Source organism: Cyphomyrmex costatus, unplaced genomic scaffold (assembly GCF_001594065.2).
Source record: "Cyphomyrmex costatus isolate MS0001 unplaced genomic scaffold, Ccosl1.0 scaffold9, whole genome shotgun sequence".
Taxonomy (NCBI): Eukaryota; Metazoa; Arthropoda; class Insecta; order Hymenoptera; family Formicidae; genus Cyphomyrmex; species Cyphomyrmex costatus.
In genome coordinates this window covers 46,782-63,111 of record NW_017280483.1, presented here as the reverse complement: position 1 = coordinate 63,111, position 16,330 = coordinate 46,782, and the positions used below count along the sequence as shown (strand labels likewise).

Genomic DNA, 16,330 nt, shown 5'->3' with positions numbered 1-16,330 from the left:
AATTAACGTTGTTATCATTGTGCTCCCTAAAACACTGCACATTTCGATATGGTATTACATATAATAATTATTAAACACAACTAATTACATTAATTGTATGTTAAGTTACTTACATGAAATAATATATAGATGATAAAAGTATATAATATATACTTATATAGTATAGATAATAAAAGTATATAATATATGATAACAATGTTAATTTATTTATACTAATATCGAGACTTGAAAAGGATCCGAGTCATGGATCGAAACGTTGATGTACTTATTTAGACACAATAAAGCTTCATTTTAACCACACATCAACAATCAGTGTTCAGTCTCGAAAAGGCTTTGATCATTTTCTAGGATTTATTCAACCGAGTCAATTTATTAATCTTTATGTTTTATAGACTATTGTCGACATATATACACAATTATCCTTTATGTAACTCATGAAAATAAGAATGAGACGTTTGACTATAATTCGCGGATATGAAATCTACCTTAAAATGAATTTTGCATTTCTACTTTGTAAGACGATTTCGCTACGTAGTATTTTGGAGGTGTGATTCCGACGTTATGGCTCCGTCAGAATTATCATTAAAATCAATTTAATACAATAATAGTTAAAACATCGTTAGAGCATTTCATAGGAATCAACATAATTCAAAAGAGACGAAGAGGTTTGATTGAACCATTAACAGAATCCCAATCTTTCTCATAATGAATTTCTTGTACAATGGGATGCAAAGCTCAACATGCATACATACGCGCGACAGATATAACATGACAATCAAAATGCAGCTTTCCAATGTTATGTCTATATTTTGAATACGAATTCGAAACTGTGTACTCGTACATAACACTTATGTATCATAGGTGTCCTGTATATATTTATTTATATTTGTATCTTCGTGTATCTTTCCTTCCAAAAAATGATATCTCTTTTTCTCGAAGGTAAAAATATGGATATTATCGTATATTCGCGTTATTGAATCATATATAGTTATAAAGAATCCTTACATGTTTTTTTTCTATTTTTCTTATTTTGCGTAAGGATTTTCTCACCTCTACGTCATTGTAATTATCTAATATTTACAAGACGATCATTCGCAAGTCGTCCGTGATATCTTACAAATACAGCGGTAGAAAAGATCGTATTTTTTTTGTTTTGTTACAGCAAGAGTTATAAGCGCCTTCTCACAGATAACTTTTTGGAGCAACGACAGAGCACTTTAGGTAATTTTCCTTCAATCCTTTCGAGTTTGTTCAATGTTCTATTGTTCTTAAGTGGCATGTCAAGCATCTGTGTTTCTGTTTTCTTCTCTTTACTTTCATTTCTTTGTTTCTTCGTTTTCTATTTCATTTAGCCTATGTGAGAAATTACGCACTAAATTAGTAACCGTAAAACAAGAAAGCAACCGATCGAGACACGATATTTTCCCTATATGTGTTTCAGTCAGAAAAAATATTTACACCGATAAGAATATGCCATCTAAGCTGGATCTCGGGTGCTTCTATATAATTGTATGTGAATTTCTTTATACTATGTATGTACATTTTTTATTACGCGCCGAAATTTTTTTAGACTTGAAACGCAACACCGCAATAATATCACGAGTTAAATTGACTAACAATTTAACGATTTTTGATGCTGTTAGCACATCTTAGATCGATCTTGATAATGTTGAATAACATATTAAAATCTATAAATAATTAATTTTTCATTACGAAAAATATTACCTCAGTCGGGAGTCGAACCCGAATCTCCAGAGATAGTATAAAAAAAATTCACATATATATATATACATATATATACAATTATATAGAAGCACCCGATATCCAGCTTAAACTGTTACGGCATATTCTCATCAGTTTAAATTCTCACGGTCCAAAAATATTTATATTTTTCCTCTTTCTTCTCTTTTCTTCCACATGTGTCCGATATATTACAAGAACGAAGCACTTACACATACTCTCATCGTAACGAAACTACTCGAGAACGATAGCTATATAGAATAGTAATAATACAAAACGTAATTTTTGAAAAATCGCGACGTTAATATCACATTATCCGCGACAGTTTTAATACATGCGCCGAAAAATTTACTTTTCATTACGAGTTTTCAGAATATATCAAACAAATCGCGCAAAATTAAATTATCATACCTTTTAACATATCCAAAGTCTCCCTTAGAAAGTTTAGCTCTTGTCCTATTAGTGCCGCAGCACATGCAATGATTTAATTGCTTAATACAAAATGTCTCTCTCTCTTTCCCTCCCCCTTCCCCCCCCCTCTCTCTCTCTTTCTGAGTGCGTGCATGCGTGCATGTGTGTGTTAAATGTAGCCGAGTTGTATGTTTCATTGTTTTTAAAGAAAAATTGCGTTTTTTCATCTTTCTTTCAGTCCGCTTCCAAAACTTTAGTAATTATTTTTAGACGAGCATATGTACAAATGTACTTTGTATAACATCTTGTCACTGCGATATTGAAACGGGAAAGTTATTGACTTCCGTTTGTTCCAAAACTGATCCAGTCAAGCCCGTATACGATATACGCAATCTCATCCTTAATTGTGCCTAAGGAACAAAAGAGAGATCGTCGATTAGAAAACTCAACTTTTTTATGTGGAAATAACATATTGAAAACTAACTCTATTCATATTTGTCACTCTCAAGACTTGAGTTACTTGACCAGACGGTGGAATGACAGTACTTGACGGCGATAACATTTGTAATTGGAATGTCTGCAAGCAAGAAATGTATAATAAATATATTGGTTTGATATACGAAAAATAATACCATAAGTGTATATATAATTGTGTCTGACCCTAGGAACTGCTGCTTGAAATAAAAAATCGGTTAAAATGGTGCTTCCGGAGTTTTGAGCCAACATATTTATGACTAACAGATCAGGAATATCGGGCGGTCTTTCTAATTTGAACGTTATTTTGAGCCCTGATTTATCCAAGACCACCATACTCGGTAGTTCTGTAACAATGCTTATGATTATAATGATTTAAATACTAATAAACTCGTGATATTACTTTAGATCTTGTGACGAACCGTTTTGCACTATCGGAGTACTGAGTAATCCATCTACTAAGAAGTTACTATTGTTAGTAGGACTGAACATCGGTGTGGATGACATCTGTGGTTGAAGTGGTAACGTGGGAGTGACAGGTGTAGGTGTATTCAAATCCAAACTTCCAAGTAAATCCAACAGGTCATTATTATGTGCTGTCGTAGATGAATTTGATGAAGAATTTTTATTGGCCGTCGCCACCGGCATCGTTATTCCTACATCTGTAGTTCCAAGTAAATCTAAAAGTACACTCTGTAAAATTGCAAATAAAAAATTAATTAAAGACATCTTTTTTAAATTTATTTGTTTTAATAAAATAGTTTAATTACTTAACCCTTTGTAATCACACCGGGGCCAAGATGACTTCAGAGGATACTTAACCAGTAATTTTTTGATAGAACGAAGACTGTGATTATAGCAATCGATTAAATGCACTCTGAGATCATTTTGACTCCTATGTGATGGTCATACAGGAAAAAGATATGTTAAAATTTTGGTTACCATGTGTATCCAATTGGATACACACCTATGGATTTAGAGAGAATGCTGCAATTGGAATTGCATTTTGCAATTGCATTTTGGCCATAATCCTACTAAATACAATCAATATAAATTTAAGGCTAATAAGCCATTTTTTTTTAGATAGGCCTGCCACGCTCTTACTAGATAGACTGTAAGTATTTAGGTCCCTATAAAATCGTTAAGGTAATGCGTAATATGTATATTGATATACGGTTAGAAAGATAAGTGATCACGAAGATCCATAGGAAACGTTCACCGCCAATGATTATATAAAGCCATGGCTGAGTGAGGATGATTTATCGGATGATGACGAACCGAGGAGCCTTGAGGACCAAGAGATATCCGGGGTGGATATCAATGCAGGACGGCCGAATACGGTGAAGTTAGTTTAGCATTCGTGTCGGTTTCGTTCTTTCGAGAAAGCGACAGTATCGACGTTGTATTTGATATTTTGATGTTCGCAGCGACATCGTGCGATACGCCATTTGTGATCCGAACAAAAGATATCCGTGAGAATTGGCGATACTATATAGATTACTTAAGAAAGCACGTTGCGACCGAGCCAGCGATTTCGGAAAAACACATCTTTTGATGTAACCGAACTTTGTATGTGGAAGAAAAGCCTAGGACAGTGAAGTAGTCAGTTTAAGACCGAGCATGTCACATCGTAATACCTTGTGTTATAATAAAGAGTTTAGAAAAGAGTCTCATGGTTTTTTCAATTCCGGCGACGAATACTTACTTCTTAGTATTTCTTGTACCAACATTCTACAATAGTATATTTAAAAATAAATAGTATATCAAAAAAAATTAGCAATTATATCATTCGAAAGAGCAAAGCTTTATATAAGAAGTTAATTTCTTAATTACATTATTATCTTTCATTATATTAATTTCTTAATTACAGTACAATGATCTTTAACGGAGTTATAAACAATTAAAATCAAAATGTTCCTTACTTAACTCGCGAATAATGTAGTAACAAAAAGTCGTAAGAACATTTTTAAAAAGATGATTGTGTAGCGAAAGCTTCAAGCTTCCACGATAGTCGAAATTTTCCGCTAATTTTTTTTGAGTACATGAAAGACCCACAAAATGAAAAAAAAATTTCGTCTTTTTAACGTAGTTTTTTATAGATAAAAATTATCAAACTCACAAAAACTAAAAAAATATAGAACCTTTCGAAAGTAGAGATTTCAAGCTTTAAAATCCTTTTTATTTAATTTAAATTTCGTTTATTTCTTTTAGCTGGAAAATTGAAACAAATTTTTCGAACAACTTAGTACACACACGCACGCATTAATATTATCAAAATTAGGCATAAAATAATAGTATGGCGTTAGAGAATTGATTAAAAAATCTGTGCGGTATATAAGATGTTAAAAAAATACAGGGTGCAGTGCTAGAATCCAGACAAAATTTAGTTTAATATTCTCGTTATTTTATAGTTTCACCGAAAGCGCCACATGACGCTAATGTTAACCACATACATGAGTAAGATATTAGTAATCTAAAAATAGCGGGACATATAAAGAATAGTGTAGAACTGTAGAGTATAATCAAAGAGCAGCGATCATCGAAAGCTTTCGCGCCGACGGACATCATCCGAAATCAGTTTTTTCGGATACCTCTGAAGAAGGATCCGCCACCCCGGTGAGAAAGATCTAAATGCGGCAAAGGAGTACGAGGACTCCAGAGCTCATAAACAGTTCAAAAGCTGATTTCAGAGAATCCAGAGATCTCTTCGAAAATTTGCATCCAAATGGTGACAAAAAGAGGTTTATGTCGATATTCTGACCACAGTGGTGAAGCCTTGGATGGAGACCTTGGCCTCAGGAAGGTCGTACATCTTTTAACAAGATTGTGAGCGTATCTGCTCACACCAGTCATTTGGTGTAAAATTGGCTCTCGGATCATGTTGAGCTCTTTTGGTCAAAAGATTTCTGGCCTTCTAACTGCCCTGACTTAAACCCTTTAGATTATTATGAGTGGGACGTTGTTGAAAGAGTTATAATACTACGAGATACCCAAATGTGGCTTCTCTCCGGGACGCTATTGAGGCAGCATTTGTGGCCATGGACCGCGCGCAATAAAAGCCGCGTGCGCGCGCTTCAGAGACTGAATCGAGAAAGTAATAGCAGGAGAATTATATCGAGTAGCAAAGCTGCGAAAGAACTTCTCAACAAACATACAAAAGTATATTTTTGTATATTGTATATTATATTTAAAATAAATGGCTTTTTCAAAGAAACATTTTTGTGTCTGAATTCTAGCGCCGCACCCTGTATAGTATGCGCTTACTGAATCGGATGTAGTTGTTGTGGTTGATTCCAGCATTGTGGACTTTTCGTCTTCCAGTTCTGGCTCACCGTTCATCATACCTATAATACCATTAGCCTGCGGTCGCGCGGTTTCCATCGGCGGCATTCTCTCGAGCAGCGCAGGCCTCAGGTGATCGTACTTTCGAAACAGCTGTGAGAACTCTATACCTCTCTGCTGTAATTCGATATGCAAATTGCTACCAAACGTATCTATGATCTGACAAATTTTCCTGTAATAAAAGAACACATTATGGATGTTGCGATTGTATACAAATACAAATCTTTTATATAAATTGATATATGGATAATCAAGAACGAGATCGAAAACGATACTAACTCGTGACCTTTCTGAAACCTCGTACTCAATTTAGTAAGAGATAGTAAGGTGTACTGTTTTGTGATCACAGTGTTCTGTGGATTCCAGAGTAATCTCTGGTACACGTCAATAATTTCATCCTCTGTCAACTGATGAAAAAAAAAGAATTTATTAAATTATATACATGTATTTAGAAAAAGTGACGAACGGCATTAAAAGAAAATATGATTAATACAAAAAATTGTTCAAATTTAACATTTCATTCATTAGCAACATCTAAATTTTTTATGCAAGTATTAAAGATGGTCGATTCTGAATTGATTCAATAATGAATCGAATCAAATATTCCCATTATTCGAAAAAATTGGATTCAGACATTCCACTTAATCATATAAATTGATTCGCAAGAAATCCAATCTTTTTTACAATAGATCTGTTCTTTTTAACTAAAGTTCTTGCACGGTTTATCTTTCTTCCTTTTCTCTTCACGTTCTCTGGAGTTCAGCTAAAAAGAATAACGAGTTGCCAATCAATTGTTGTCATTTGTTCTCTTTTCTTATCATCCTCTTTTTTCTTTTTAAGGTATGAATACTGAAGTAAAAGAAACTGCGGAAGGCCCAGAAATCCTGAGGAAGTCAGCTATGCAATTAAACAACTCAACAATAATAAAGCTGGTTCCAAACATTCATGGTGAACTGTTGAAACTGATCGATTGGAAAGGAGTGAAAATGTTAACCAGGCTGTTCAACAGAATTTACGCGACTAGGGAAAAGATTGGCTCAAATTATATTTCATCACTTTGCCCAAGAAGACAAATGCGAAGAAATGTGAGGATTATCGGATGATCAATCTAATGAGCCACATTCTGAAAATACTCCTAAAAATCATGCTAAAAAGAATTTATAGGCAGTGTGACAAACATATTTCACAAGAACAATTTGGCTTTAGGAATTGGAACGAGGGATACTCTTTTTGGAATGCAGATACTTGTACAACAATACCTGGACACGAATCAAGATGTTTTTGCATGTTATATCGAGTATCAAAAGGCGTTTGATTGTGTACAACATGATAAGCTTTTTAAAATACGGAGACGAATAGGAATCGATAACAAGAATATCGGAATAATTATAAATCTTTATTGGCAGCAGATGGCATCAGTTCTAATTGATGACTCAGAAACGAGGAAAATATCCATAAGAAGAGGTATGAGACTGCGTACTTTCGCTAACTCTCTTTAATTTGTATTGCGAAAGGATAATGGCAGAAACGCTAGAAAACGCTACAGAGGGTATTGCGATCAATGGCGAACTAATTAATAATCTAAGATATGCAGACGACACTGTATTGCTGACGTCGTCAGAAAGGGAACTGCAGGCATTGTTGGACAGAGTCAATATGGCCATTAAAGAAGCAGGAATTACCATAAACGTGAAAAAGACAAAGATGATAGTGATCAGCAAAAGAGAAAATACACAATTGATCCTAAATAGTGTGCAAATAAAACATTGTAACAGCTATCGATATCTTGGATGTCTTGTAAATAAAATGGGAAATGTGTCAGGAAATAAGTATTGAACAAACCAGATCGATGTTCAACAGGATGAAAAAAATACTGAAATTTCGAAATCTGAAACTTGAACTTCGTCTAAGGATAATGTTATGTATTCCCGATGATCCTTTATGGCATGGAAGATTGGACCATCATTTAAGCCCTGTGGGTGTGTACCGCAGAATGCTCAAAATCTCCTGGAGAGATCATGTTTCGAATACTGAAGTCCTGAGGCAAATGAATACCAACTACAATTGCTTTCAACAGTGAAGAGGAGAAAATTAGAATATTTTGGACATTGTCATGAGGAACGACAAATACCGACTCATGCAACTCCAAGGAAACCTCGAGGGTAAGACATCCCGGACGTCGCAAGATCTCGTGGCTGAAAAACCTGAGACAATGGTTTGGACGGAGCATGAGGTCACTCTTCAGGATGCTGTTTCTAAATTGCCAATCTTTGATAGAAGAGGCACGAGAAGAAGATTTGAATCGATTCACGAAAATCGAATCAATTCATTTTTTTTTGCCATCTCTAGAAAGTATATATCACGTTCTTACAGTTAAACTTACATTGATTGGAGTTTCGGCGTCTTCCGATGGTGAACTGTATAACAATAGATCCCCGTATTCACCGATGCACCACGTGGCAACCTGCGCCAAAGGCTGTTTGTCGGATGTGTCCTTTTCTAACGCGTGCCACAACGCACTAACGGCATAACCCTGTTGTGACTGCGTCTCCGAAATTAATTGTATCGTACACGCCACCACGTCATCTCGAACATAATTACCAGCCTGAAAATTAAAAGTTTTGAATATCGATAATTCTGTCGATATATTTCACATTATGATCCCGTAAAAATACACACCGCGACAAGTACTTTGAAGAGAGTTTCGAGATGCCAGCGTTTATTCGGAGCGAATCTCTCCGCGGACATTACGATATTGCTACTGCATTGAGCCTTGAATTCGGGATCGGCACGTTCCAAAAATAAAAGCAACTCCTTCATCATATTCCTGATATTGTTGGAATTGACGAGCGCAAAGCTTAGATCCATTGCACGCCTTCTGATCGATACGTCTGGGTCTTTCAAGCATTCCTGAGAGGATATTAATCACAATAAAATAACTTTATCTTCATGCTTGAAAAAGAAAATCTGTAAGTGAATATGTTACTAGTATTGTCGATCGATGCCTCTGCACCGCGCTGGTGTCCACGTAAACTGTCTTCAATAACGTATTCAGGGCCACGTATCTGATATTTTTATCGTTATTCAATAAAAATCTGCCCAGTATGTTGACCGCTAAGACTCGAAGCCCACTCTCCGACTTAATGTCCATGATCGAAAGAACCGTTTCATAAAGTATCGTGTTACCGACGTTTTTGCTGGTTTCCGTGTTAGTGGCGACTTGAGCAAGAATGTCGTTCATAGCTTCGGATGCATCGACGTCGTTACGTCCTAGAATACGTAGAAGACGCAATATCTTCACCTGAAGAAACGGATCTGATACTCCGGATACATCGTGCTCGGGCGAGTATCCGGCTAGGATTAGGTTCTTTAAGATTCTTACGAGATTTGGCACGATCTGCAATAGGAATCGTATTTATCTTTATTTAATTTCGAAGATCTGCTGTAGGACTTAATTTGACTATTAACATCGATTAAATGAAATAAGATTGATAGAACAAGTCGTTACAAGATAATGTACATACATTTTCATGTAATATGACAAAATAAGCACTATCTATTGTCTTAAAATAATATTTAAAGATCCTGATTTCCATTATTTAAGAGTAATTCTCTCGAATTACATCATTAAGTATCAATATAGACTATTTGTATTACAGATTTAATTAAATATATGATAAAAAAATAGGTAACTCAATTTCAATAAACAGACTGAGATAAACATGCAACTGTAGTATAAATAATGTCATCATGTAATTATTGATATGTTACATAATTATTATTATACTAATACCTCTAAACATATTTAAATAACTACCTCGATCGATAAAAAATTCATGTATATAAAAGATTTAATACATTTATAAATACAATACAGAGGATTTGATACCTCAATTATAAAAAAAAATAGCATGGCAAAGCAAATAATATTGATTTATATTTTTATTCTAATATTTAGTTCGAGCAAAGTAAAAGAAAAGAATGAAGTCTGTGAGTAATAAACACACATGCAAAAATACAGAAGAACCTTTATATGCAAATTACCTCACGATGGCCGCATTCCTAAGAAAGACAAAAATAATCAACGCTTATACTACATATGCTTATGTAATAATTTACAAGATGTTAATCATGTTATAAATTTCGTAAAAAAATATTACATGAATCTTATAATATTCTTCTATATACAAAAAAAAAGAAATATAAAAAAGAAACTCGCACATGTTTGTATCAATGAAACAAGCTAATTAGGAGCTACATATTTAAAGGAACATGTACATTATCAATGTAAATAAAAGAACGTTTTAAATTTCATATTATGCAAATATAAAGTGCAAGGAAATACTTCTTTCCTCCTAATATTTATAGATTCATATATGATAAAATCCATTGATGCATACCAGCAATAAAATATTCTTTCAATTAATTATTTCATATACCTATGTACCCGTGCAAAATTAAGACTGCATTCTTTTCCGTCACTATTGTTAACCGTAATTACTCAGCAAACACAAGTTTGAGTTTTTAATAAATAATTTCACTACGCGCTCTCTAGATATTCTTTTTAGCAGGTTTCTCTACTACCATACATACATTTAACTCGATGTATCAGCCATACTAGGTAGGTCATACAACAATCAACCGGTTACGTAATGCAACACTATGACTCGGAACGAATAGATTTATATTTATGACATGAAACTATGTTCTATAGAAACTTGTTCTAGAGCTAATGTACACCGTGTATAAAACAAGTATCTCTTAGATATACCTTTTTGAAATGATTCAGCGTATCAATGCTGTTCTCGCACATCTCCGTGATAAGAGTGACACCGGTAATAAGGACCCCGTGATTCTTTTCGGTGATTAGGCTGCGAGTGGCCGGCAAAAACATCTCCATCAACTCCGGTACGCGTCTGATGATCCGAAAAGCGCAGAGCGCTGCTTTCTTTCGGATGTACGCGTTCGGCGATTTCATCAATCTCTCTACCTCGGACGCCAGATCCCTTGCCATTTCCGGTGACGCGATTGCACCGAGAGTACACAACGCTAAACCGATGACAAACTGTGTGGAACTGTTCAAGTCACTGTGCAAACAGAAAGAAAAAACATTGATTCTTTTTTTTTTGTTAACATAGAAGTTCATATTTAGAACGCATTTTTATCGCTAAAAGTGTGCTCTTTATCTCTGAATATATATTATAATATGCGTTAACTATAGCATGTTGGTGCGTTCTGAATACAAGCCTCAGAGAATCGAAAATATTTGGCATCCGAAATAAAGCAATATTACTTTTTTAGACAATTCGTGATTAAGAGATGTACGTCTTGCCGCTCGTCTAGCAACAGCATGGCTCCCAAGTAACCAATTCGTTTGTCAGTGAATCTAGGCGAAGCGATGAGCTTTAAACATTCCAATTGACCAAAGTGCGCCGGATATCTGAAATCATCATCATTAATATGTTACACTTATTCTTTTAATAATGTCGAATTACAACACTCATTTTGATACAACTAAAAAACTGTTATTTATTTTAATTGTTTGCAAAGAAAGAGCAGAAACAAAAGAAAAAAAGAAAGAACATACTTTTGTCCTTTTATAATGAGCTATTATACCAAAATTGTAATGATTCAAAATATTTCTTCTTTTCTGGAAAACATAGTTTTTTTTAGTTGTGTCGTTGCTTTAACAACAATTGTTACAACAGACAAAATGAGTGAGAACAGTTAATACTTTAATACAAACCCCAGCATATGAATATACAGTAGTTTAGCGATATTACGACATCTCCACACACTGTCTTCTTCCCTAAACGTTGAACGAATATACGCGCATTCCTTATTCACAACTGTCCTCTCTTCTGCAGCTGTTCGTGCAGCCCGTATTTGTCTGATCAGATCCCTCAGCCGCGTCGGTGCAGGCATCCTAACTGTTGAGACTTTCAAAATGTGAAAAAGTTAGCAGTATAAATTGATACTATTTTTGGTAACCGCTGATTCCACTTGTAACTTTATATAGATATCAGTAGATTATCACAAAAATGTTACTGAGTCACAGTAATATTACAATGTATATGCGAAAATGAATCATAGAAGTAATAAGACATTATAAAAAAAAATTATTAATTATAATGTCACTTTACTATTTAAGATATTACATTCTCATAATATTACTGTGATATTTCGATGTTGGTTATCAACATGTAACATATCAGTAATATTTCTGTGATATCACTGTGATATTATGTCCTATATAAGACACAAATTTTTGATCGATATGGTCAAAGCATTCTCCATTACTTACAAATTGATTTTGATTAAGATGTATTTTTACTTTACACCTTATTTATCTTTTGTGTACCTGCATGCATGTGCGCCCGTGCGCGGAGAGAGAGAAAGAGAGGGGAGAGAGGGGGGGAGAGAGAGGGAGAGAATAGTAAACAGGCAGAATCAGATGTTCCAATAATTAGCTATTACAGCCATTGTTCAGCTATTACAGCTAAGTCAATTAAATCAACAATACACCTACCTCTTTCCACAGCCTCATTGAAAGCCTGTTTTATGGAGGCCATGTTAAAGGCTGGGTTAAACCTGAAAAAGTACACACCCATGCTGCTTTAGGACTGTTAGCACTCCTACTTGATGTTGAACCTACTTATCATGCAATGACACTTGTATTATACTCCGCCTAATCTTACTTCAACTAATTTCATATTCTGCAGTATAAGAAATGAGAATAAAAGCTGTGTCTCTGCACCAAATCATATTCACATTATGGGACAGATACAGTCTTGACTTGATAAGAGTAAATAGCTGCAATTTATTGCACTTTCTAGAAAAAAGTAATAAAAGCTAAGGAGAATTAATAAAATATTATTAAAATTGTTATAAAAATAAATATTAATTTTCAATAAAACATTTTAAATTTATTTTTTGTTAGATATGTTTTACATCAATTTGTGCAGGGGATGCTTTATACTTATGGCCAAGGCTGCATTTCATAATCAATATAAAAATGATAAACTATAACAAATTTTGTTTTAGAATTTGATTTTCAATGCTTATGACAATGTTAGAAATAGAAATAAGAAAGCTATGTTTACACCGTGCGCTTAATCCGCGACCTATACGATAGGTGTCTTTGTTTAACTTACAGGATAAACAAGGACATCTTTTCTGTATAGGCCGCGACCTAAATGCACGGTGTAAATGTAGCCAATGTGATCAGTCTTATTCCTATCCAAATTCAAAATTATTCTAAGTACACATATACTTCGTGAAACTGTATGATTATGCATTACCCATGTTCAGAGGCATTCATTGTTTCTCGACTTGAACTGTGAACTTATGCCAAATTTCACAATGAAAACCAAGCGCAGACGAATACAAAACACGAACTCTGCTATCCTCCTAATAGACACAGGACGACAATATTATAAAGCATATTAGTATCGTACTATGTTAATAGAACAATGTACCTATATCAAAGAGTAATTGATCTTATAAGCCTTTCATAGAATAAAAAATATGTTTAACACTTTGCCTTATTTCAAAAAGACACCTTGCAACTCTTGATAATTCACTTTACATGCCGCCTTTACAAATTATTTTCTATTTAAAATGTTTGATGGCTTGAAAGATATATTTTCACACTTCTCACCATTTGCAAGACAATTCTATACTGACAATTGTATACTGAAATTAATATACAAACATAATGCGTGATCATAGTTGCCTTTAATCACTGATTGTGCATAAAAAAAAACATGATAAAGACAGATGAATTTTATAAATTCCTGTAAAACCAAATTTCATATTAAAAATTTACTTTAGACACATTAAGCAAACTTTTGAACAAATTCTATTCAATATTTACGCTCCTTTCTATCAATGTAGATTAACTTAAATTTTGATTTACTCATAGCAAGCATTTTCCATTGTCCATCCAACCTAATCCAGATTTGTGCAAACCCGCTAAAGTAAAAAAACATAATTACTTTTTATGTTATTCTTAATTTATTTTTTTCTAATTGTAAGAATTGGAAAAAGATAATAAAGAAATTGGATATACAAATTATGTTGGATGAAACGCTCCTACATGATACATTTTTACACGAGATTATTTATCTACATGAATCTCCGATAAAATTCAACTAATGTATTAACTTTTTTAAATTACCATATCTCTACATTTTAATTTTTACATTCTAAAGCGGGGAGCACAGACTTTTGCATAACGCATAAAGCATGTGCATAAGGAATTTCATTGGCCCATTTTCTTATGCATGAGTCAATGGACCAATCAAATTCTTTATGTATATGTATTATGCGTTATGCAAAAGTCTGTGCTCCCCGCTTAATTCTTAAATCACCGATTTGCATATCGAAGAGGACCTTAACCAAAGGTTGAAATATTTGTCATACTACTCTTTATAATGAATAATTTATTGTACATATTAAAACATTTATCATACTACTGTTTATAATGAATAATTTATTGTACATATGACCATCCAGTGGTAGCTCTTATATATTATATACTTCATATTCTATAATTTCATTTTTGTAGAGCTAAAATTCATTGAAATTGTTAAAAATGAGATAAACTAAAATAAACTGAGATTAAAATTAATTCATGTTTATGAAGAAATGAGCTTTTCTATCAACATAATTTAATTGTAATCTTTTTCTGGATTTGACTAATTTTTCTATTTTCTCTTTTTTCTTGTTCTGAATTAAAAAAGGATGAAAAATAACTTTAATTTTGATTCAATTAACTTATATTTTTCTAATTTTTAGAACTAAAAAAAATAAAGAGTTAGTTGAATGTAGAAAATAATAAAAATTAAACCACATTAGTATATAGAAACGGACATAAGTTACTAATAAATTTTCTTTTTCAAAGGGGATCAAAAGTAAGAAAAGTGATATGAGCACTGGGATTATCTTAATTAGGAACTCATGAGTCCAAACAACTGATAACTGTATCGCGAATAGCATAACAAATACAATTGTATTTTGTACGTACATATATACACTCTATTTAAACTAAGCTTTATTAAATTTGACAGAATGGAAAATAGAAGTAGCTTCAAAGTACTTTCTTAAATAGGGTATCAGTTTTCGAGTTCTGTAGACACATGCGGATCCATTAGGTTTCGCGATCAACATCATTCGGCAAGAACGTGAAGAACGTACCGATCTCGGAATGCATCGGCGAATCGCGGAGGGGCACGGTAACGATTTACCTAATCGGAGCGTGATGTCACTGCTCGTGCGCTAGAATCCTGGTGATGTTGCAAATAGTTACAAAACACGAATAAATCATATTATAATGGAAAAATAAAATTAGAAATTTAGAGAGGAAGGTCGCAAGACAAGCATCGAGAGCCAAAGATTAGCTCACGGCAGCTGTCAAACATCGAAGCTCCATGATTGCAAATCCATTGGCCCTGAACGTCGCCACGGATCTGTCGGAAAGCCAGCCAACTTAGCCAACGACTTTCTGCGTGACGTGTTGCTGCTGGTTGCCGCGCTGGAACGTGCACGCGGCACGGCGACGAGGACGGAACAATTGGAAACGATACGCAAGCCTTCGTCTGCAACGGGTATTACCGCGGCCTGCAAGTCCTAAAACGAAGCCAACGTTCACACACTTTACGTGTTTACATTACGACTGAACGAAGGCTTACAATTAGAACAGCCGGAGTTCGAGTAAATTCAGTAAAATTGGCGCTTGAAGAATAAGCGAGTCCTCGGCTGGCTCGCAAACGCGAGCCGTGCGTTCTCACGTTCCGACCGTCGCGGTGACGTGCTCGAAATGCCAACCGGTCGTACCGTTTATTACCCGTCTGCGTGCTCGGTGCTCGATTCGAGACTCGGTACCGCGACGACGGCGACTACGTAAATACGTACCGTGCGGCACCATCAAGTCCCAATAAGGCGGAGACGGAGACTGATCACTAATTCGCGGCTGCGAGCTGCGAGCCCCATGAATATAGCTCTACTTGTGCCAAGTCTAATCAAGCCTACCTACTCGCTCACGCGCGCGCGTACACACACACACTAGCGCCACTGTACATACAGGATGTGTTCCAAAATTGACTGCCAGTACTGAAAACCTATACCCCCGTATTCATAAGCGGGGAGCACAGACTTTTGCATAACGCATAAACCATATACATAAAGAATTTGATTGGTCCATTGACTCATGCATAAGAAAATGGGCTAATGAAATTCCTTATGCATATGCTTTATGCGTTATGCAAAAGTGTGTGTTTCTCGCCTTAAGGTTGATTTATACTGGCCGTAAACTGTTAACTTATGCCGTAATCTGCAAAAATTGACCAATCACAGTCGAATG

The 16,330-nt window shown here is 34.6% G+C and overlaps 1 protein-coding gene across 6 annotated transcripts; it reads right to left on the bottom strand.

The window, feature by feature from the left end:
* Nucleotides 1-404: 404 nt before the first annotated feature.
* On the bottom strand, nt 405-15,945 carry AP-1gamma (adaptor protein complex 1, gamma subunit). 6 transcript variants are annotated; one of them, XM_018549816.1, is made up of 16 exons: nt 15,883-15,945; nt 12,497-12,558; nt 11,714-11,906; nt 11,261-11,407; nt 10,739-11,054; nt 10,012-10,029; nt 8,954-9,364; nt 8,647-8,877; nt 8,351-8,572; nt 6,247-6,374; nt 5,890-6,139; nt 3,048-3,318; nt 2,812-2,972; nt 2,636-2,728; nt 2,152-2,561; nt 405-1,353 (listed from the first exon to the last, which is right to left on the bottom strand). In XM_018549816.1, the coding sequence occupies exons 2-15, from the start codon at nt 12,537-12,539 to the stop codon at nt 2,460-2,462; spliced, it is 2,586 nt and encodes an 861-aa protein (XP_018405318.1). In that variant the 5' UTR covers nt 12,540-12,558; nt 15,883-15,945; the 3' UTR covers nt 405-1,353; nt 2,152-2,459. The 6 variants fall into 6 exon arrangements, with proteins under 6 accessions (XP_018405318.1, XP_018405314.1, XP_018405315.1 ...); XM_018549812.1 differs by lacking the exon at nt 15,883-15,945 and adding an exon at nt 13,269-13,372; XM_018549813.1 differs by lacking the exon at nt 15,883-15,945 and adding an exon at nt 13,269-13,372 and having other exon boundaries at nt 11,714-11,897.
* Between the last annotated feature and the right edge of the window lie 385 nt (nt 15,946-16,330).

Bases quoted from the DNA above. Each gene is read 5' to 3' on its own strand.
- AP-1gamma (XM_018549812.1), bottom strand. From the start codon at position 13,288: ATGAATGCCTCTGAACATGG. The intron at 11,408-11,713 runs GTTTGTATTAAA...TGATGATTTCAG, and splicing joins CTGTATATTCATATGCTGGG to ATATCCGGCGCACTTTGGTC. The intron at 6,375-8,350 runs GTAAGTTTAACT...TTTTTTCATCAG, and splicing joins ACGCCGAAACTCCAATCAAT to TTGACAGAGGATGAAATTAT.